At 39.0% G+C, this 20,914-nt stretch overlaps 2 protein-coding genes across 3 annotated transcripts in view; one reads left to right on the top strand and one right to left on the bottom strand.

The window, feature by feature from the left end:
• Positions 1–12,879, top strand: part of Nufip2 (nuclear FMR1 interacting protein 2) — a 33,445-nt gene extending 20,566 nt beyond the window's left edge. Inside the window, exons 3-4 of the mRNA XM_075991557.1 lie at positions 1,071–1,103; positions 4,797–12,879. Coding sequence (XP_075847672.1) covers positions 1,071–1,103; positions 4,797–4,849 — 86 coding nt within the window. The 3' untranslated portion in view covers positions 4,850–12,879. The remainder of the gene's footprint in view (positions 1–1,070; positions 1,104–4,796) is intronic.
• A 1,013-nt stretch (positions 12,880–13,892) lies between these two features.
• On the bottom strand, positions 13,893–20,323 carry Cryba1 (crystallin beta A1). 2 transcript variants are annotated; one of them, XM_075942319.1, is made up of 6 exons: positions 20,293–20,323; positions 19,380–19,444; positions 18,164–18,282; positions 16,689–16,830; positions 14,365–14,507; positions 13,893–14,040 (listed from the first exon to the last, which is right to left on the bottom strand). In XM_075942319.1, exons 1-6 carry the CDS (start codon positions 20,321–20,323, stop codon positions 13,893–13,895), a joined length of 648 nt encoding a protein of 215 aa, XP_075798434.1. The 2 variants fall into 2 exon arrangements, with proteins under 2 accessions (XP_075798434.1, XP_075798435.1); XM_075942320.1 differs by lacking the exons at positions 13,893–14,040; positions 16,689–16,830 and having other exon boundaries at positions 14,381–14,507.
• Between the last annotated feature and the right edge of the window lie 591 nt (positions 20,324–20,914).

Below are 20,914 nucleotides of genomic sequence, written 5' to 3'. Positions count from 1 at the left end.
GTTCATTTAAAAGCACTGCAAAAATGGTTACTCTGTCTTGTTAGACATGCCCTTGTAAGATGTCAAACAGTAAACATAAAGCAAGTTTGATAGAAATTAGAGCAAATGGTGATTGTGCCAACAAATGAGATGTGGGTTAGCATTCTGGCCTATCGATTTGGGTGTGGTTTGAACTACTTTTCCTAGATGTTTAATCAAGTATATATAATAAAATATGATAAAGGTTCTGTTCAGGAGACTTGAATACTCCACTAAGTATTGGCTGCCCGGTAAATACGTACTTGGATAGTGACAGTGAGGTGAGAAATAACATTTAGAAATGCAGATTTTTGCTATCTTTGATATTTGTAAACAGACTATTGCACATGTCTGTCTGTCTGTGTATGCACATGCACACATGTGTCTCACCAGTGTGGCAGTCAAAGATAAACCAGCATCCTTCTACCAAGGATTGAACTTAAGTCATTAGGCTGAGCAGGAAGCCATCTTGCCAGCCCCCAAATTGATTTTACATAATCTTAAAAATTTGAAAATTTCAGTACCTTGTGCTGCATAGAGCTATACTATTGTTTGTCAGCCCTACCTTTATCCCAGCAATAATCACTTCATATTTTTCAGATGTGTTAGAAGCATAACATTATTGTAAGTGGCCGGGCGGTGGTGGCGCACACCTTTAATCCCAGCACTCGGGAGGCAGAGGCAGGCGGATCTCTGTGAGTTCGAGACCAGCCTGGTCTACAGAGCTAGTTCCAGAACAGGCTCCAAAACCACAGAGAAACCCTGTCTCGAAAAAACCTAAAGGGGCTGGAGAGATGGCTCAGTGGTTAAGAGCATTGCCTGCTCTTCCAAAGGTCCTGAGTTCAATTCCCGGCAACCACATGGTGGCTCACAACCATCTGTAATGAGGTCTGGTGCCCTCTTCTGGCCTGCAGACGTACACACAGACAGAATATTGTATACATAATAAATAAATAAATATTTAAAAAAAATTATTGTAAGTGATAAAAGTAGAGCTAAATATTGCACTCATTAAAGGTGGTATGTAAAATAATTTTTTCTTTTTCTTACAGAAATGGAATCTATATGGAATTTGCAGAAGCAAGGTAAGAATGGTTGACTATTTGAAATGTTAATACTAATCAAAAATCATGATATTTGTTTTAATGAGAATATTTGGAATCATGGCCTACCAAATGAACAGGCTTTGTATTTTGTATTGACTTGACTGATTGTAATCAAAGGGCAATAGTTGCCATATCAATACTGCTAAGGCATTGTGTTTCACCTATATAAGGCTGAGGCTTTAAAGCTCAAGGCTATTCTGGGCTACAATGGAAGACTCTATTCCAGGGAAGGTGGAAGGAACTACACTACTTGTTTATTCTAGTATGGTGTGAATTAGAAGAAGCTAAGAGTTTGAGACAGTTTCTCCATGTAGCCCTGACTGTCCTGAAATAGGCTGCCTTGATCTGCCTGCCTCTGCCATCTGAGTGCTGAGATTAAAGGTGTTACACCACCACACTGGCCAAGTTTTTTACTCAGAGCTCATGATATATTAATATATAATATATAGCCTTAGATATGACCCCCCAACCCATTATAGCCCTTCCTGATGCCTTCCAAATATAAATGTTTCTGAGAAAACCAACTGTAATAACCTCTACGCAACCAGGAAGTGAGTCTAGTCGCCGGTGGAGCAGGAAGTGAAGGGAGCGAGAAGAGGGAAGTGGCCCCTTTTTTAAAGGGAGAGAGACCACGCCCCAATGGGTTGGTATCTCAGCAGCTATAGGTTGGAGGGAGAACCTCCCGCAACAACCAACCCTGTTTTTATCTATAATAAGACAAATGGATGATAGTCTAAGAATTGAAATTCATAGTTTGATTTTTCAGTGTTAAAGGGAGTTTGTCTGGAATCATGTTTGGTAATATAAACAATAGCAAATTTACTTTTTCTCTTTTTTTAAATATTTACTTATTATGTATACAATATTCTGTCTGTGTATGCCTGTAGGCCAGAAGAGGGCACCAGACCCCATTGCAGATGGTTGTGAGCCACCATGTGGTTGCTGGGAATTGAACTCAGGACCTTTGGAAGAGCAGGCAATGAATGCTTTTAACCTCTGAGCCATCTCTCCAGCCCTAGCAAATTTACTTTTATCCTCTTCCCATAATCAAGATTTGACAAGGATGGGGACAGTGTACAATCTTCTTTGGGAGTTTGACTGGAAAAGTGATTACTGACATTAGATTTGGATATTTAGAATCCTGTTGTAAGGGCCTGGAGAGATGGCTCAGTGGTTAAGAGCACTGAGTTCAATTCCCAGCAACCACATTTTGGCTTAACCATCTGTAGTGGAATCTGATACCCTTTTCTGGCATAAAGTCAATAGGGCACTCATTCTACATGTTAGGAACTTTTAGCTCACAGACCGGGAGTGACGAAATTCTTGGTTTCCGATATTGTTCTTTCTATCTCTCCCTTGTTTTCTTTTTCTCTTTGTTTTGAGACTATAATTAATATCATTTCCCCATTCCCTCTAAACATTCCCTTATGCTTCTCCTTGGTTGCTTTTAAATTTGGTCTCTTTGTTATTTTGTGTGTTTTGTACACTCACACACATTCCTGGATAAATAAATAACTACCCACTTAGTTTGTATAGTGTTACTATATGTATATGTTTTCCAGACTGACTGTTTTGGATGATCAATTGTTGTCTCTTCCTTGGGGAAGACTATTTCTCAGTGCTCAAGTGATTTTAGCTGTCTGTAGTTCTTTGTGTAGGGGTGAGGCTCCTGGGCTTTCCTTGTTCACTTTAGCATGACTGTTGTTTTTGTTAAGCTCATGTTTAGGCAGCCATGCTAGTGAGACTAAAGGTGTAACTTTTGACATTACTAGCAAATTCCCTGATCCTTTCCTCCCTATCTTCTGCAATGTTCCCTGACTTTAAATGCAGGAGTTGTTTTGTATGTGCATCTGTTGGGATTGGGCTTTACAATTCTTTTTTTTTTTCCTCCCTTCTTCCCTGAGACAGGGTTTCTCTGTGTAACCGCTCTGGCTTTCCTGGACCTTGCTTTGTTGGCCAGGCTGACCTCGAACTCAGAGGCCTGTCTCTGCCTCCTGAATGCTGGGATTAAAGGCATATGCCACCACCAGCCGGCACAACTCTGCATTTTGATTGGTTTTAGTTTTCTTTAATGGTCTCCATTTGTTGCAAAGAAAAGTTTCCTTGATGTGGGGTGAGAACTAGGCTTACCTGTCAATATAAGAACAAATACTACTTTCAGTGTAGTTAGGGTTATGGTGGATTAGTAAAGTGCTGGTTGTGCTTTCTCATCCAGAATACATAATTTTGCTAGTCAGAGGTATTTAGTTAGGTTTCTAGTACCAGGAATTTTTCCCTCTTGTTGAGTGCTTCTTCAGTCTCATTAGAGACTTGGTTACTGCCAAGGTATGCGAGCCTCTGCTGCATCCTTAGGGTTATCTGGTTGGTATGGTTTGCAAATATCATAGCTGCTCTTTTGTTTCTTAGAATAGTCATCACCTGCCGGGCTGTGGTGGAACATGCCTTTAATCCCAGCATTCAGAAGGCAGAGGCAGGCGGATCTCTGAGTTCGAGGCCAGCCTGGTCTAGAAAAGCTAGTTCCAGGACAGGAACCAAAAGCTACGGAGAAACCCTGTCTCGAAAATCAAAAAAAAAAAAAAAGCCATCATCTAATGATTAGTAATGTCCTTATATATGATCTCCTTAAAATAAACCTACCTAATTGTATTATAAAATGGCTACTGGCTATAGAAATGAACGTTGTCTTCATGCCATGTTGCCTTTGGAGTTCCAGAAAAGACATTTTTATATTATCTCCTTGTTAAAGCTAGATTAATTCTTTTGGGGAAGTTTTTGTTTGTTTTGTGGTTGTTGTTTTCCCCAACACCAGGATTTGTCCATGTAGCCCTGGCTATCCTTAAACTCAGGTGTACACCACCATTGCCCAGTTTAAGCTACGTTAATTCTTTTAGGGAGGGGTACTCAAGACAGTTTCTCTGTATAGCCTTAGCTGTCCTGGAACTCTATAGACCAGGCTGGCCTCACAGAGATCCACCTGCCTCTGCCTTAGTGCTGGAATTAAAGGCATGTCCTAACACCACCCTACAATAGGTTAATTCTCTCTTTTGTTTGTTTTGATTTTGGTTTTTGGAGACAGGGTTTCTCTGTGGTTTTGGAGTCTGTCCTGGAACTAGCTCTTATAGACCAGGCTGGCCTCGAACTCACAGAGATTGCCTGCCTCTGCTTCCCAAGTGCTGAGATTAAAGGTGTGTGCCACCACCGTCCATCTGATAGTTTAATTCTTAAACTGAGGAAAATTTAAGTATTTTTATACTTCTACGTTTGTAAATAATGAATTAAAGCTTTACATGCCTTACTTGGAATATGGGGAAGGAATAAAGAACCCAGGACCTTGAGCATGTTAGGAAAGTACTGTATCCCTTATTCCTAGTTTTATAACTTTTACCTAGTTTAACCCCAGAGCTCATATAAAGTTTGTCCAAAAATTTGTCCTCTGCCCTTACTGCTTGGTAGAGGACAATGTTGTTGGGAATTGGTTGGGGGTATTGAACAGCGACATTTTAAATTGAGAAGAAACACTTGTGATAATACCAAAAAAAAAAATGGCCTTTAAATTTTATTTTCTCAGACATGTAGCAGTTTAAATGGTGATTGCTTATGATTTGTTTCCTGGTTAATTCCAGAACTTTATTTTTATTTTAATTTACCTTTTTTTTTCATTTTTGCTTCTAGATCCCAAAAGGATAATCACTTACAATGAAGCCATGGATAGTCCAGATCAATGAAGGACCAGACTGCCTATTTGTAACCTTTCTGCAGCATTAGAGCCACCGTTCATGGGGGACACAAGGCTTTTATGCTCCTAGATCTTCAACGCAGCAGAGGAACCATAAGTAGAATCACAGGATAATATATACAAATATATATATATACATATATATATATATATATAGTTATTTAAAAAAAAAGGCAACTGAAAGTAATTAGACTTCTTAAGGAATCAAATTTATTTCAAGAGACTACACATGGTTATTTAATCTCCGGTACCGAATAGTCTTTCCTTTATTTTGTTAGTTTTTGTTTTAAGTGTGAATGCAAGTGATTAATGAATACAGACTTAACAAGCGTGGTTCTAAAGTTCCTGCTGTCATCGACTTGGGCAACAAATGACCCACTGGAAAGGCAAATCCACTTACTAGGTATCTGTATCTTGTTGTGTGACTAAAGTGATACACTAATCACGGGGAACCCAGAGTGATGCAGCATTTCCCCTTCTCCGCCCTTGATCTTTTAGTTTTATTTTGAGCCCTGCGAGAATGCTGGATAAATGCCTTGAAGTTTGCAGGGGTGTTTTTTGTTGTTTGTTTTTTTTTTTGTTGTTGTTGTTGGTTTTTTAAATCTGATTTGCATGTCTTGCCAGGAGTTGTGCAGCCTCTGTGGGGTGTTGGGGAAATAGTTCCTTCCTTTCCTTTATTTTTTTGTGGGGGTGGGGTCGGGGGAGGGCATTGAAGTTCTACAATCCTGGAATAGTTGGTGGGTACATAGTTAACTTTGGTTATGTGTGTGACTTTTAACAGCTGACAAATCCAAGAGTGTCATTTAAAGAAAGGTTGCAGAACAAGGAATTGGCTGATAAATTATCCATCATAATTGTGTAACTGGGAGCAAAAATATATTCTGCTTTTTGCTGTAGGTGCTCAGACTTGCTCTCTGTCACTAACACTAAGTGTGTACTCTTGTTTTTCATCAAACATCTAAGCGAAACATGTATTTTTCTGTAAATTTTTTTAATTTCAGTTTCTCAGCAAAATCTAAAGGAAAAAAGTTCTTAAAAAAAAAAAAAATGTTTTTAGCCAGTGAGGAGGTAATAAACACTGCTTGTAGAAGGCGTGTTTTCATGCAAATTCTACTTCTGAACTTACTAGCTACTAATTATATCTTAATATATTTTATCATTAGAGCAAGATGGGGTTTTTTGGTTTGTTTTTTTTTTTTTTTTTTTTTTTTTTAAGAAAAATAATGTGAAAAATCTGGAAATTTTGTTTGGGGCAGAAAAGAGCATTAGCCCTGTCTTACCATCACATTACCATCCTGTTGCGCTGCAGCTTGTGTATAGCATGCTAAAAAAAAGTGAGTGTATGTGTGTGTTGTGTGTGTGTGTGTATTTTGTGTGTGTGTGTGTGTAGAAACTAAGGGTCCAATTTAAGACTGGGTGATGTTAGTGGCATAATAACAAGTTCTCTGGCCTGATGCATCACATCACACACATAGACACATACAGAGAAATCAGTGTATCCATGTTTGTCAAATACAAGTTAAAATAGCAGGGCATTTATAGGGTTGCAGTCTTCTAACAGGCAGACTGGATCCCCTAGACATGTTTGGGGGAGAAAGTACTTTTTACTCTATTTGTTTTCTAAGAAATGTCCAGTTTTGAGCAATTGTAGTATAGATGGATTTTCTGGTTTTGTTAATTATTTCAAGTTTTTAACAAATACTTCACGAAACAAGCTATTTGATTTACTGCAGAGAAAAATACTTTTTAGTCTGGATTTCTGCCCTGCTTAGATTTTTAAAAAGTATAAGCATGGATTGCCAATTCCACTTGATGTAAACAAAACTTTTTATACATAATATATATAATAACTTATTGTATCAGTCCAGGTTCAGAAACTTGTGGTAGGCCAGTTTCAGATAGTTTCATTTCACCTGTAAACTGTATCACTTTTACTGATATTGTAATTTTCAAATGTATAATATGTTTACAGATGTGCCCTACATTTAGTGCTTTGTTCTATTTTGAAATTTTTTCTTTCATTTTTTTGTTGTTGAGTCTCCTGCCTGCTTGCCAAAAGCTAGGATGCTTCAGGCCCGTGTACAATTCAAAGTGCGGCATCCTTGAGCTTTAAAGCATTGAACAAACTGGAAAATGCAACACACCACATACTGAACTGAAAAAAGTCTGTGTTTGTTTTTTTTTAATAAAAATTTTCAAAAAGTTTTTAAAAAAGGTTGATTAAAGAAAAAAGAGGCTCCAGTTTGTTTTATAGGTTTTAAAGTTCTGCTGTGTGTTTAATTGCCTTGTGTAACCACTTGTCGCCTTAGGGCCAAATCCTTACCCCAGTCTTTTTTTAAATGTCATTTTGCTTGTCTGGAATTTTAAAGTTCTTCTGTTTCACAAATTACAAAACAACTTCCTTGGTTTGTGGCATACAAGGTTGAACATAATCATAATGGAAAGAAAAATTCCAATTTCCCGAATTTGGCTTTTAAACTTAGAAATAATACTTACTACCTTTAAAAGCCTTCTCTTTCATAATTCCCTTTCCATATCTTTCAGGCCTCTGTTCAGAGTTCAGAGAAGCTAAAGAGAATGTATCCCTTCTCTGTTTGTCCAAAGGTTGAGAATCTCATTTCTAAATGAAACAATGCAACATTTCACTTTGATTTCTCCACTAAAATTTTCTTGATTGATATGATTAAGAGGTATATAGAGTAATTATTAAATGTCTTTCACCTTTCTGGGATCCCTAGTGGCCCATCATTAACTGTCAGTATTTTTTGGACATTGGGTTAATGGACTTAATTGCCTCAGTACAAGCAGGACTTTGGGACAGATCTCCTTTGTGCTGTTTGATACTTGTCTCAATATTTCTCCTTAGGTCCTCACACAATTCCTTACAGAGCACTTATTAAAAAAAAGTCTTACAAGTTCATCTGTTTTCTGATTATTTTTGTGTAAGCTTCTAAAGAAACATCAGCTGTGATTAATTTAGCACATTTAAATAACAGTATGTTGTTGGTATAAAGAATTTTCTTTCAACTCAGAGTATTAGTACTGTAGCATAAACCAAATACAGTCTAGAGGGGATTTTTAACATCCCTCCATTTAAAAGACTGAAAAGTTGTGTGTGTGTGGATGTATGTATGTTGGGGTGCTTGTGTGAGGGAAAGATGAAGATACTAAATTAGTAAATGAATGTGTAAGACATTATATTAGTATTCAGAGAATGAAACTTGTATTTATTTTGTGCCATTTGTTTTCATTACGCGGAATAAAGTCGGGTGGTTTAAATCCTTAAAGGGTAGTACTAGAAAAAATGGCACTAAGGATGAAATCATGACCTATTTTTTTAATAGCTAGGAAACTAATTATGGGTGATGATTTCTTTTTCAGTTTGTCTTGATTGTGGGTTTTGCGTCACATACCACTCACTTTGTGTGAAATGTCTTGAATAATCTCCCTTCCCAACAAAAGACAGGGTGTATTTATCTTTCTATTTACCCCCACTTCAACAACCTGAAGTTAATTGCATAGTGTTTCCTCTAACCTTAGTAATGAACCTTCACATCAATAAAGTGTGTTTATGGTGTCTGTAGTAGCCTGCCCTTCTCTACTTTCTAGGAGGGATAGCCAATATCTAGAGATTTGTTAGTGAGAGCTTTCTGCTGTCCTCCATCTACTTTGTTAGTTACCACTCAGAATCTGCAAATTGTTCATAAATCAAACAAGTGCTATGATTTCTTTTTCTTTAGTGACAGTTTTTAGAGAATAGGCATAGTAGTCATTCACAAACTAGGACACAGCAGCAGCAGTTTCACAGTTGGTTGTTAGGCTGTTTCCAATCCTCACCAAAAGTTTTTTCCTTTTGTTTTTGTTTGTTTGGTTTTTTTGTTTGTTTCGGTGTGTAATGTAAACTTCTACCAGTTAAAACTTGGCTCAATTTAAAAGGCTGTCCACTGGGGTATGTAAGTCACTTCTTGCTCAAATTGCTAAGGGTTTAATGCCACTCGACCATGTCTTCAAATGACACAATTCCTGACCAACTATTACAGTGTAATGAATCAAATACATGTGAAGGACAATATTCTGTTGATGTATGCTTGCCAGGGTGGAGTTTGATGGGACTATCTATAAGAAAAGGTGGGGTTTGCTTATTTTATCCATACCCTAGTAGTTTGGAAAGTGTGCACAGGACAAGCCTAGAAGCATGAGTAGCTCCTTAAAGCTGGCCAGAAGTACACAGGAGATTAGTTCTATAAATTAGTGTTTAGAAACACTTAGATGTGTTAGAAGCAAGGTCGTTCTGTGTTGGTGTAAAAGAGTGATAGATAAATCACTAATTTCATTTCAAGTGCTGATTTACTGAGTAGAGAAAGAAAGGTCTTGGAAGCAATTATTAGATGCCAGCAGTAGTGTGCGAGTTTGGAGCTTTCTGTCAATAAAATGAATGCCCAACAAACCATCAGTAGTTTATTACTTTTGTGTTACAAGGACTATCAAATAGCAGAGGCCTGGAAACTTAACAGACACCCTGAGCTGTAGTGGGATTGCTGGTTCAGACTGACTATTTAGAAAACTTTCTTCTGTCCAAGGTTCTGAAGCCGTTTTATAACATTGTGGTGTCTTTTAGTAGCCTTGTTATAAAAGCTACAAGTGGTTTTCCCCTAGTCTTGCTTTTGCTGTAAATCAGTTGTAATCTACAGACCAAACCAGCTTACATCAACATTACAATAGCTTTCCACATATATCCCTTTTCCTCAGGTGCTAAACAAAGGCTCCAAAATGGATACTGCTTTAGTGACATCTGTTTTATTCTTAAAATGCACATTTCTTTTGCTAATTGTAAAGATTTTGGTGTTAACAAAGTGGTTTTAATATGTAAATATGAACGAATACCTTAAGTTCTATTTGTCTATTGAGTCTTTGCATTTATCTTTTGTAGATACTTTTTTCACAATCTTGAATACATTTCATTAGGTATTGTTGCATCTTTAGAATGAAAACAACTGTTTTGTCTTAGATTACGCCTGCTGCTGCTGCTATGGGAAACTGAAAATCAAGAATGTGATGCACTTTTTAACATTACTATATACCATAGGTTGCTTTAATACCTTTTCTCTAGCACAGCCACTAACAAGTGATGAGCAGAGTTTATAATTCTCTTCAGGAGTGAGTCAGTCTAGTTTGTGTTGACCTATGAAGGGGACAGTAACTTAGGAAATAAACTTTTGGTTAATATTATACTTTTTGGCCTTAAAGTGTCTTCTACTACTGAAAATTGTTTAAACCTTAGCTTTGTTTCTATTATTTCCTCTCTTCTTCAAAGAATTGGGAAGGATTAAAGGAAGTAATTTTTCTTTTTTGTCAGTAAGCTGGCTTTTTTAAATTTGCATCAGAAAAGTAATGCTGCCCTGAACCAGTCATATTTAGTTTTAAGCTCCCAACTATTCTGCTTCTCTAGTGTATATTTCATTTAACAAAGGTAAACAAAGTATAAGAATGCTACTTGACAAAGGAAAAATCTTCTCAAGCACATAGTCAAACATGAAGGAGAAAAAAACCCAAAAAGTCTGTAGGGGAGGGACACCAAATGAGGTGGAGGAATATGAGAAAGATGTGTGGTCCAAAGCTATCTGGTTATATTTTGATGTTGCCAATATTACAGAGCCAAAATTTTAATTTGCTTACTTAATATATTTGTTGGCCAGAGATCTATTTTTCTATCGGTGTGCCTTGCATGTATATTAACTTTGGAAAGGCCATGTAGTAATGCCTGAGATGCTGATGGTTCTTACCACCTCACTGATTTTTATGCAGTTGAAATGCTCATTCTATTGCCCAACTGGTGCTCTCTGTTTAAAGTCATAGATCTTGTCAAACTGGAACTCTTTTATAAACTGGGGAAGTGACTTGCTTTTCAGTAGTTTCTCTTCCCTCACCACCACCACCCCTTTTTTTAAAGTCTGTTAGTGGCTGGTCTATAGTGGGAAATAGTAAAAAGGATTCTTCACTACCTACCCCACCCCCAGCACCACCTTCAAGTAATGTGATGACACCATTTCTTTGTGCTCTTTGAAAGTTTCAGCTTGCTGTCTCCTTAGTGTTATGAAAGGTGTTATTAAAAGCATTGTTTGCAAAATACAGAAAGATGATGGGAGTCCACGTTAATTGGGGATTCTTAGTGAGCTTTGATCCAAAATTTTTGGCTCTTTTAAACAACAAAAATTATTATTGTTAAAGCACCTTGCTTAGAAAATTTAGATATTCATGTCTGCAACAATTGTCTCAATAATAAACTGTGCAATTCTTGTCATTAAAAAACAAAACAGATCTGAAGTCTCCCTAATGTGACTTGTTAGTTTCTGTATTTCCTGCCAGTGTAAATGTGAAAAGCTTTGCTTGCATTACGTTTTAGAAATGCATTTTGCACACTCAGTTTTGCCGAAGCTCCGTGAAAAGGTTAGATCTCAGTAGATGAATAAAGCTATGCACATGTTTTGAAAGTTTAATTTGTGTTTCATTACCAAAAGTCATTATTTTGCTGTTCTTAGCTTTACCATCTTTGGAAACATGTTCAGAGTTCTGGACTAGTTCATCAATTCTGGACTAGTTCATCAGTGGAAGTAAAGGGAGGAAAACTGGCACTGGCACCCGTTGAATAAAAAGTTCAGTTGAAATGAGAGCTTGACTTGCATCTATTAAAGGGCTTTTCTTGAAACAGGGCAGTTTTATCGGCTTTATAAACCATTGGATCCAGTGCTCTTCTCAGTGAAATTTTGAATATGAAAAAGAAATGGAAAGTCAATCAAGCTGAAATGAAGGAAAAAACTTTGCCATACAAAGCTCTGTGACAATGCTATATTTTAAAGCTGGTTTAAAGGTAGGATACCCCCCCCTTTAACCTTTATTCTAGCATAAATTGGACTGGATAGTTTATCAAAATTATTCAGTTGTTAAAGGTTTTTTTTTAAATGCCAAGCTGATGAGAACAAGTTTAGAAGTTGGGCACATTGGGTCCATTCAGTGCAGTTGCATGTACTAAGTAGCTTCACTTGACAGGAAGTGTGCACTTAATAAGGTTGTACAGATGTGCTAGCCAGACCTTGTTATTCATCTTTTAACAAATAATTTCTATAATTTCCATAGGGCATTTATTTGTAGGAGAGTTGGGTAGAAGATACTGCCAATGGTGTTACCCCAGGTTCCTATATATGAGATACTTCATTTCATAGCTTTGTCTATATCTAAAAGAGGATATACTTCTCTTCTTGGTGTGTGTTGTTGACTTTGAAAAGACAGCAAAACTTCTCATAGTGGAAGTTAATAACTAAATAGTAAGATGTCCAAAATGTGGTCTATAATGCATAGCCTTATAAACACAGGTAGTAGCAAACAGCATGGATGGCTTTCAGTACTCTTTAGCATCTGTCAATAGTTCATTTAAATCCAGTCTTAGAGCATATTGGTAGCTAGGTTTTGTGGTGCACACGTGTAATCCTGGCGACCAGAGGCTGAAGCAGGACAATTACGAGTTCAAAGCTAGACTGGCCTGCATAGCAACAACATAGCAAATGTATTGGAGAAGTATAATCTCTGTATTGTGTGCACAGACATTTACTTAGGAGCTGGGTTGCCTTTAATTTGGGGAAAGAATAATTAGTAAATTACAGTTTCGTTAGGTGTTTGCCCTTCTCCCTCTGAAAAATTTTTTCAGTATTTTGCCCAGTTTAAAAAATAAAAATAGGTATTTTCTAGATAGATGAACAGTGGCCAGAAATTTACTGTTTTGCTAAATAACTAACTGCTTAGGTATTTACTAAAGCTGTTGCTGATGTTAATGGATTTCAAGGAAGTATCAGTTACATGATGATCTTCCTTTATCAATGTCTTACTTAATGTTCAGTGTTTTAAAAATACAAAATTACACTCTACAACCATACTCAGATTTACTTATTTTATCAGAAAAACTTGAGAGATTTGTAGATCAAATAAGACAATAAGTGTACATTGTTGAATAAAAGATTTCAAGTTTTTGAGGTGTTTGTGTTATTTTTTTTTATGTGTACTTTAATTTTTTAATTCTTCACTGGAAGCTTAAGATGGTGACATTGACAATTTTCAAAGGTTGATTGTGCAAAGAACACAGTATGTCTCTTTTCTTGTGGCAGTCTTGCTATGTAGCTCTGAATGTCCTGGAACTCACTATGTAGACCAGGCTGGCCTCAAGCTCACAGATGATCTCTGCCTTCCCAGATCTCTGCCTCCCAAGAGCTCGGGTTTAAGGTGTGACTTTGCCCATCTTTTTCTCTGAATAATCTTTGAGGTGTCTTACTGCCTTCCAGAGAGTGTTGTTTTTTTATAACTTAAAAGGATTTTTAATGGGCATGGTGAGGTGTATATATAGGTGCCTGCGGAGACCAGAGACAGAGATCCCTGGATCTGGATTTAAGTCTGAACCACCTCAAGTGGGTGCTGGAAACCAAGGATCCTCTGCAAAAGGATCTCTTAACCAAAATTTCTTAATTCTTAAAAAGTTGGGAAAATTTTTAGATTATTAGAATAGTGGAGATAGGGAGAAAATATGCAGAGTGATAGTATTTGCGTTATTTGATAGAGGAATATTGTCCTTGTCCTGGCAAATAATTGACAAGTACATCCAAGGGTATTTTGAGTTGTTTGTTTTCCAAGATGGTTTTTCTGTGTAGCTCTGTCTGTCATAAAACAAGCACTATAGACCAGGCTGACGTCAATTGAACTCAATCCTCCTTCCTCTGCCTTTAGAGTACTGGGACTAAAGTTATGCACCACAACTACCTGGGCTGGGAATTTGGGGTTTTATTAAGACTATCTTTAAAATGTCAGCCACAAGAGGGATTTGTGTGTGGTAGTTGATTCAGTCTCTCCGAGGCTGGTTTTTGATTTTTTTAATGACATTTATTATGGATTTTAGCAGCTAACATTTGGAAGCATTGTCTGAGTAGAACATAAAGCCTAGAGTGCTTATCAAGGTTTCATACTTGAGAAAATCTGGAACTTTTAATCCACTATTGTTGGATACGGCGAATTGATTGGATCTGGAAAGTCTGGGCATGAGATCCCCATTCTCTCCAGTGTTTGTAGTCTCCTCCATGATGGTCACATTCCAAGATGTACTGGTAACCACGATATCCAGGATACTGGTAGCAAACCCAGCTAGAAAATTTCAAATATTCAATATTATTACATTATTAAATGTGGTTAAGAACCTGACATAGACCCCCAAACTGGTACTGGGTTGCAGGGTGGGAGTATTAGAAAACATGTCATTTTTGTTTACTGAGTGCAGTATGACTACAAATGATTGGCTTTAATTGTGAAAAGTTTGGTTGTCTATAAAAGCTTTTGCAGAGGTACTTAGTGAAAGAAAGCAGAACAAGCAGCTGGAGAAAGAATTACAGCAATATTATGCCAGTAGTTAGGGTGCCAGTGTATGGAATCTAGTAAACCCTTGGCATCTTAACATTCACATGTACTTACGCCCCACATTGTATCTTCATGGAACCAACTTCATTGTTAAACCAACCCATGGCTTGCAAGGAAGGGTAGTCATCACAGATCTCCCACTGGCGTCCAATAAAATTCTCTTTCTCAAAGATGGTAATCTTAGACTCTTTATGATTCTATAACTCAGAACGTAAAACCTTAGTAGTTATTCTATTGCTATTTTTTCCTAAAAATTGAAACACTTGCCTACTGGCAAAATCTACTGGTATGATTTTTTAACTTAACCAATATAAGACTAAAATAGCTGGTTCTGGTGGTGAATGTCAGTAGTATTTGCTGAAGGAGGAAGAGGCAGGAGGATCAGTTTGAGGCCAGCCTGGGCTACACATTAAAGTGTAAAATAAAGATGCATTAAAAAATAATAGTCACCTGTTTTTTGTTACTGCTGTCCATAATCTAATCCAGGGCCTCACCCATGCTGAACAATTGTTCATCTACAGCCCCAGCAAGATCTCACTGTGTATAAAACACTGTTGAGTGCCTGTGTACTTGCATTTTTGTTTCCTCCCCAATAAAGTACATGATTTAGGTTCAGAGGTATTCGTATCTAACTTCATGAGAAGAATCAAAAGAGAATGTTTTTAAAAGCTGGCCCAGACAAATGTCATTCCCAATATCAGGACCATTTTCTGTCCATAGAAATCTAATCAGCGGGGAGGTTTTGGTGCATGCCTTTAATCTCAGGATTCAGGATTCAGATGCAAGTGGATCTCTTGAGTTTGAAGCCAGCCTGGTCTACAGGAATTAGTTCCAGGACAGTCAGAACTGTTACACAAAGAAACCCTGTCTCAAAAAAAAATTAATTGTTGGTCTGTTTCTGTTTAAACTTAAAAAAACTTAATATTCAAGACTGTCTTCAAGTTTTCTGGGTGCTGGAAGTATGTACATTACCATGCCCAGCTCTCTGAGACTAAGTGCAGCCTGATGGGGGCATTCACTTCCTGCTGGGGTCACCATGTTGGAGGGGGAAGCATGTGGAGACTGGGCACTGAAACAAGCAGTAGCTTAGCTGCACACCCTATTCCTGTACTAAAATTATTTTTTTTGGACAGCTGCTGTGATCTGCCTTTGACATTTTTCTAAATACATATTTCTGCCACTTTGCTCTCTGTCTGACATGAGCTGAAAGAAAACTGTATTTAAGTCATGTCAGATACTTTTGTCAATACTGAGAAAATGGCAACAGAAAAGTATTTTCAAAATTAGAAAAGATGACCAAGTTTGGCCAGTTCAACTATATCCTAAATGAGAGCTTAATGGAAAATTGGATATTTAAGGAACTGAAAGAATGATTTGGTGCCTATGTTTAAAGAAGGAAATTACTCATTTTAAATGTGGCCAAAGTAGTGCAAGAAGTAATTACAGTCCTTAGAAACAGATTAGGAGTGTTTCTTCCCCATTTGCACATAGTATATCTCATAAGAATGTTACATCGTTTTAAAAATAGACTTAAGTTTTATTTTCAGATTCAGTTTAGAATGCAGCCTGATCCGTTGTTAAATAGTGCCTGGTGTTAAAATTTTACTTATTGCCAGGTGGTGGTGGCGGCGCACGCCTTTAATCCCAGCACTCTTGGGAGGCAGAGTCAGGAGGATCTCTGTGAGTTCGAGGCCAGCCTGGTCTAAGGAGCGAGTTCCAGGACAGGCTCCAAAGCCACAGAGAAACCCTGTCTTGAAAAACATAACAAAACAAAATTTACTTACCAATGCAGATAAGCTACACTAGAAGACCCGCCTATTCAGTTTCTACTTGCTGAAGATGTACTTAAGCATCACCCTGGGTTCTTTTGTTTTATTTTTTTTTCTCTCCCCTCCTCCTATTCCCTCCACTTACCCTCCCTCCACTCCCCCATCTACTCTACAACTTAAGGCACATTTCTTTGGGGAAAGTCCAAGGCCTTCCCTACTATATCTAGGCTGAGCAAAGAGAATAGGTTCCCAAAAGGCTAGTACTAGTACTAGCACTAGAGATAAATCAGCCTGTTTCTTTAGTGAAGTCTTAACACATTGCAATTTAACTGGCCATAAATTTACTTTGTACTACAGGGTAAGTGGTTTCTCACTGGTTGTCCTATAGCACGTTGGGTCTGAGTATGTGCTTCCTGCCTGTATAAGAAGTCCCTTTTTAGCATAAGGGGGGAAATCAAGTTATAGATTTAAAGGAAGGGAACAGTGTTACTCGTTACTTTCATCCTTCCTGTTACATTCAACATAATCAACAGAAGCAAACAAATGTCAGTCCGACCTCATCTTTACCCCACTCACATGCAAAAAAAAAAGTCAAAATTTGAGACTCACCGCTGAACAGATAGGGCGGAAGGACATGAGACGCTCAATGTGATAGGCATTGCTCCCACTCCAGGCATCCCATCGAGGGTATTCCCCTCTCTCCAGGATAAACTGTTGTCCACAGAAGCTGGTATGTTCATAACCAATCCAGCTGCCAAAGATAGGTAATGGTATATGGCCTTGGAGAGAAGGTCTCTCTTGTTAGATGAGTTCATAGTGGGATAAAATACCTAGTCAGTCACAAAGCCCTAGGTAATGAATGCTCCTAATTTGATCAAACAGTTTTGTAAATGTAATTTGAAATTACTCACTGAAGATTCTCTTTACCTAGCAATGTGTATTTTAACAAAGCTGTTTTCATTCTAGTGACCTGGACTTAAGATTGATGATGACTCATTGACCATTTCTTTGGCTCTAGATCTTGTAAGCCTTTTTCTAAGAGCAAAAGCATGATGGGATGGGTATCTGTACTTGTTTCTTTGTTACTTTAAGGGTTCTTCCTTTTGCTTTCCATATTTTTACCTGAATGGAGCATTCTAGTTAAGCTGTTAACCACTGAATCTTAGATATTGAAGATGTCTTAAAGTGTTTTCTGTTTTGATACCGAGCGGCTTGTGGAAGCTTGGTCACATCAAAGCCACTCTTCATGGACCAAGAGTACTAGTATAGGTTCACACCTAGGCCTGCTAGAGAATCTCTCACCAAGATTGACAATCAAGAGATTTCTGGAACACTGAGAACTAATGTGTTCTCAGATCCTTGGGATTTCATTCCTTTAATAGAGAAATTAACTAACAGTGTCTGCTCTGGGACAAAACATCTGTGTCATAAAATCTCTCGCTCAGCCAGGTGGTAGTGGCGGCACTAGCTTTTAATCCCAGCATTTGGGAGGCAAAGGCAGGTGGATCTCTGTGAGTTTGAGGCTAGCCTGGTGTACAAGACAGGCTCCAAAGCTACGGAGAAACCCTATCTCAAAAAAACAAACATACAAAAAAACTCTGTCATTCACAAGAATTTCCCTTCAAGTCAGGTGGTGGTGCATGCCTTTAATCCCAGTACTCTGGAGGCAGAGGTAGGCAGAGGCCAGAGCTAGTTCCAGGACAGTCAAGAGTACACAAACCCTGTCTCAAAAAAATCAAAAGGAAGAAAGAATAATTCCCTTCTCCTTATTTTCTATGGGCAAGATAAACAGGCTTCTGTGCCTGTTGTGAAGGAATCGAAAGGCGTGGCCTATGCACTTCCAAAGCACAGATTCAATTTACTGTCATTGTCCTGCCCTGATGCAAGTATATTACCAAGATATGAACATCATCATTCCTAGCTTTGAGTTACTTAATTAAGCATGGAACAATTTCCTTTAGGAAATAAGATGCCTCTAAGAAGTGATTAACTTCTGGGGAACAATTTCCTATATCCTTACTCATGGTATCATGTCTAAAGAGACTTGAAAAAGGCCTGTCAGCTCTGTTGGTGCCCATACTCACGCGCCACACTCCACCTTGAGGGATCGGACATTATCAAAACTACGCTCGGAGACATTTGGGCAGGAACTAGTGAACTCCATCCTCTTGCCCTGGAAGTTTTCCTGATCATAGATGGTTATCTGAAATGGATTGAAATGGAACAAGAAAGAGAACCAAGTACACTAATAAGAAAAGAGGTGCAGCCGGGCGGTGGTGGCGCACGCCTTTAATCCCAGCACTCGGGAGGCAGAGGCAGGTGGATCTCTGAGTTCGAGACCAGCCTGGTCTACAAGAGCTAGTTCCAGGACAGGCTCCAAAGCCACAGAGAAACCCTGTCTTGGGAAAAAAAAAAAAAAAGAGGTGCAAGTTAAGAGCTTGTATTTATCCTGTAATGTTTTTTCCTTTGGGTTTTTCGAGACAGGGTTTCTCTGTAGCTTTGGAGCCTGTCCTGGAACTAGCTCTTGTAGACCAGGCTGGCCTCAAACTCAAAGAGATCTGCTTGCCTCTGCCTCCCAGGTGCTGGGATTAAAGGTGTGTGCACCACCACCCAGCTATCCTGTACTTTTTTTCATCACTAGCCACAGTCTAGAATACCTAATAAGGCCAGTATAGACAAGGCAAAAAGGGGTTTGAATAAGCCCCGCTGCTCAGTGACATGTTCAGGCAGTTTATGAGAAGAACGGTCTTTCAGGGATAATGGAGAGATCAATTGACCAGACCAAGGCCTTGTGAGCTCCTGATTCCACCAAGTGTCCTGCACCCTTAGGACCCAGAGGCCAGGATTCTGGGACTCCCTAAAAGTACCCTGAGGATTATTTCTTTGCTTCTAAAGTATAAAGGGGTTGTAATAAATCTTTTGTCTTTTCAACTAGAACTTGCTTCCTTATCTGGCAAGCTCCCAAAACTGTGAACTTGCCTCAGAGCTGTCCGACGTTAGGGAAATAGTGAGAGGCCTGGGATCTGGCACTTCAGCTCAACCTCAGACTGCGTAGGGAGGCCAGAATCCCATGGCTTGTTTGGGATCTTGCGGCAAGTCTGAATTGGCCAAGACAAGTACCATTTCCCACCCATCATGGACATCCAGGGGCACCCATCCTGGAAGCCTTCCTCCTCCAGAACAGGTTTTTGTTGGATGGGCACTGTCAGGGAGCAAGCACGACCTGGCAGCTACCATGCGGCAGCACCTCAGCCCTGCCTGTTGGATCTTTCCATTTTCCATGTTATTGGATCAGCTTACCTTCCATGGCCCCAAGGACCCTGGCATGGGGTTAGTCTGAGCCATCTTGGTGGTTGGAAGAGTTTCTGGAAGATATAACATCAATGATAAGACTTTCAGGATGGGGGTAGTGAGGTAAGAAGGCACAAGAAAAAGGAAAAGAGGCTTGAAGTCCCAGATTTTTTTCAGGATTCTGGCTCTATTCTATTCTGGTGCTATTACCCAAACCTCAGGTTTTCCAACAACAAACCTTTTGCATGTAGTCACTGTAAAATTATACCAGGAATGCAGATGAAGGACTGCAAAGGCATTGGACCTCTTGATAAATGTACCTTCTGACCTGCTTGCCTTCAGAAACAACATTGCCTGGGTCTAACGTATCCTAATATCAATTTTCTGACAAATGTCTATACTCCGTGTATCTAGTCATTCAGGCAGTAGGATCAGAATTCCCCACCTTACCTGCCGCAATTAAAAGGCAACCTCTACTTGAATCTTCTGTGGTCTTCCAAGCACCAAAATTGACCTGCTATTCTGCATGTTCATCTTCTCCTCTGTCTCCTACCTTTCTGTCTTCTCCAGTCTGCAGATTTTGACTTCTCCCTCACTTCCCAAAACTTCTCACAATACTCATCTGTGTTGCTATTGACTCTATACTGGGTGAGCATCTCAATAGCAGGGCTGGCAATTCCTGGGTGATTGATATAGCACCACACCAAAGCTGTGGAGCATCCAAATAATCCGCATCTCCTACCCATTGCACCTCCATGTGCCCAAAGGGAAGCGGTTATTGCCATATAGGTGACTCTTCAAGGTAGCAACTGAAACTGTCCACTGACCAAAGTTCTCCACTTCTCCCCACCTTTAAAGGCTCTAACCTCTAGGCAGGAGACAACTGGCTCTTCCTCAAAGATACCGTGAAAGCCTTACTCACCCAGCTCCCTCTGCACAGTCTGGGTCTCCATCTGTTGTCACATCCGCTATGAATCCCCTCTTTATAGTCCTGCAGCTGACATCCAATGGCTCTGTCAGCACTCTGTTTTCCCTCTCTCTTTGTCTCTCCTGATCCTCAGAGCTTTAGTGGCTCAGTCTACTGGGTGGGGTCTACTCCGATCTTTGTTTAGGATTACAGAAGTGCAGAGGCCCTGCTGTTGGGCAGAACTGGCTGTCCGAGAGGTCTTCTCTGAGCAGTTGGGAGTTGAGGACAGAAGCACTCTGTAGTGAATGTTTGTCCCTATCCTATTCTGCCTAGGTTCTCCCTACGATCTTGATAGGTTCTACCAAACACACAGAAATGGACCACATAGGGGCTGGAGAGATGGCTCAGTGGGTAAGAGTATTGCCTGCTATTCCAAAGGTCCTGAGTTCAATTCCCAGCAACCACATGGTGGCTCACAACCATCTGTAATAAGGTCTGGTGCCCTCTTCTGGCCTTCGGCATACACACAGATAGACTATTGTATACATAATAAATAATAAATAAATATTTTAAAAAAAAGAAATGGACCACATATATTTTTCCATGAATATGAACGTAAAACTGGATGTGGTGGTGC

The sequence above is a fragment of the Microtus pennsylvanicus genome, chromosome 11 (genome assembly GCF_037038515.1).
Source record: "Microtus pennsylvanicus isolate mMicPen1 chromosome 11, mMicPen1.hap1, whole genome shotgun sequence".
NCBI lineage: Eukaryota > Metazoa > Chordata > Mammalia > Rodentia > Cricetidae > Microtus > Microtus pennsylvanicus.
This window is presented reverse-complemented; position numbering and strand designations above follow the sequence as displayed.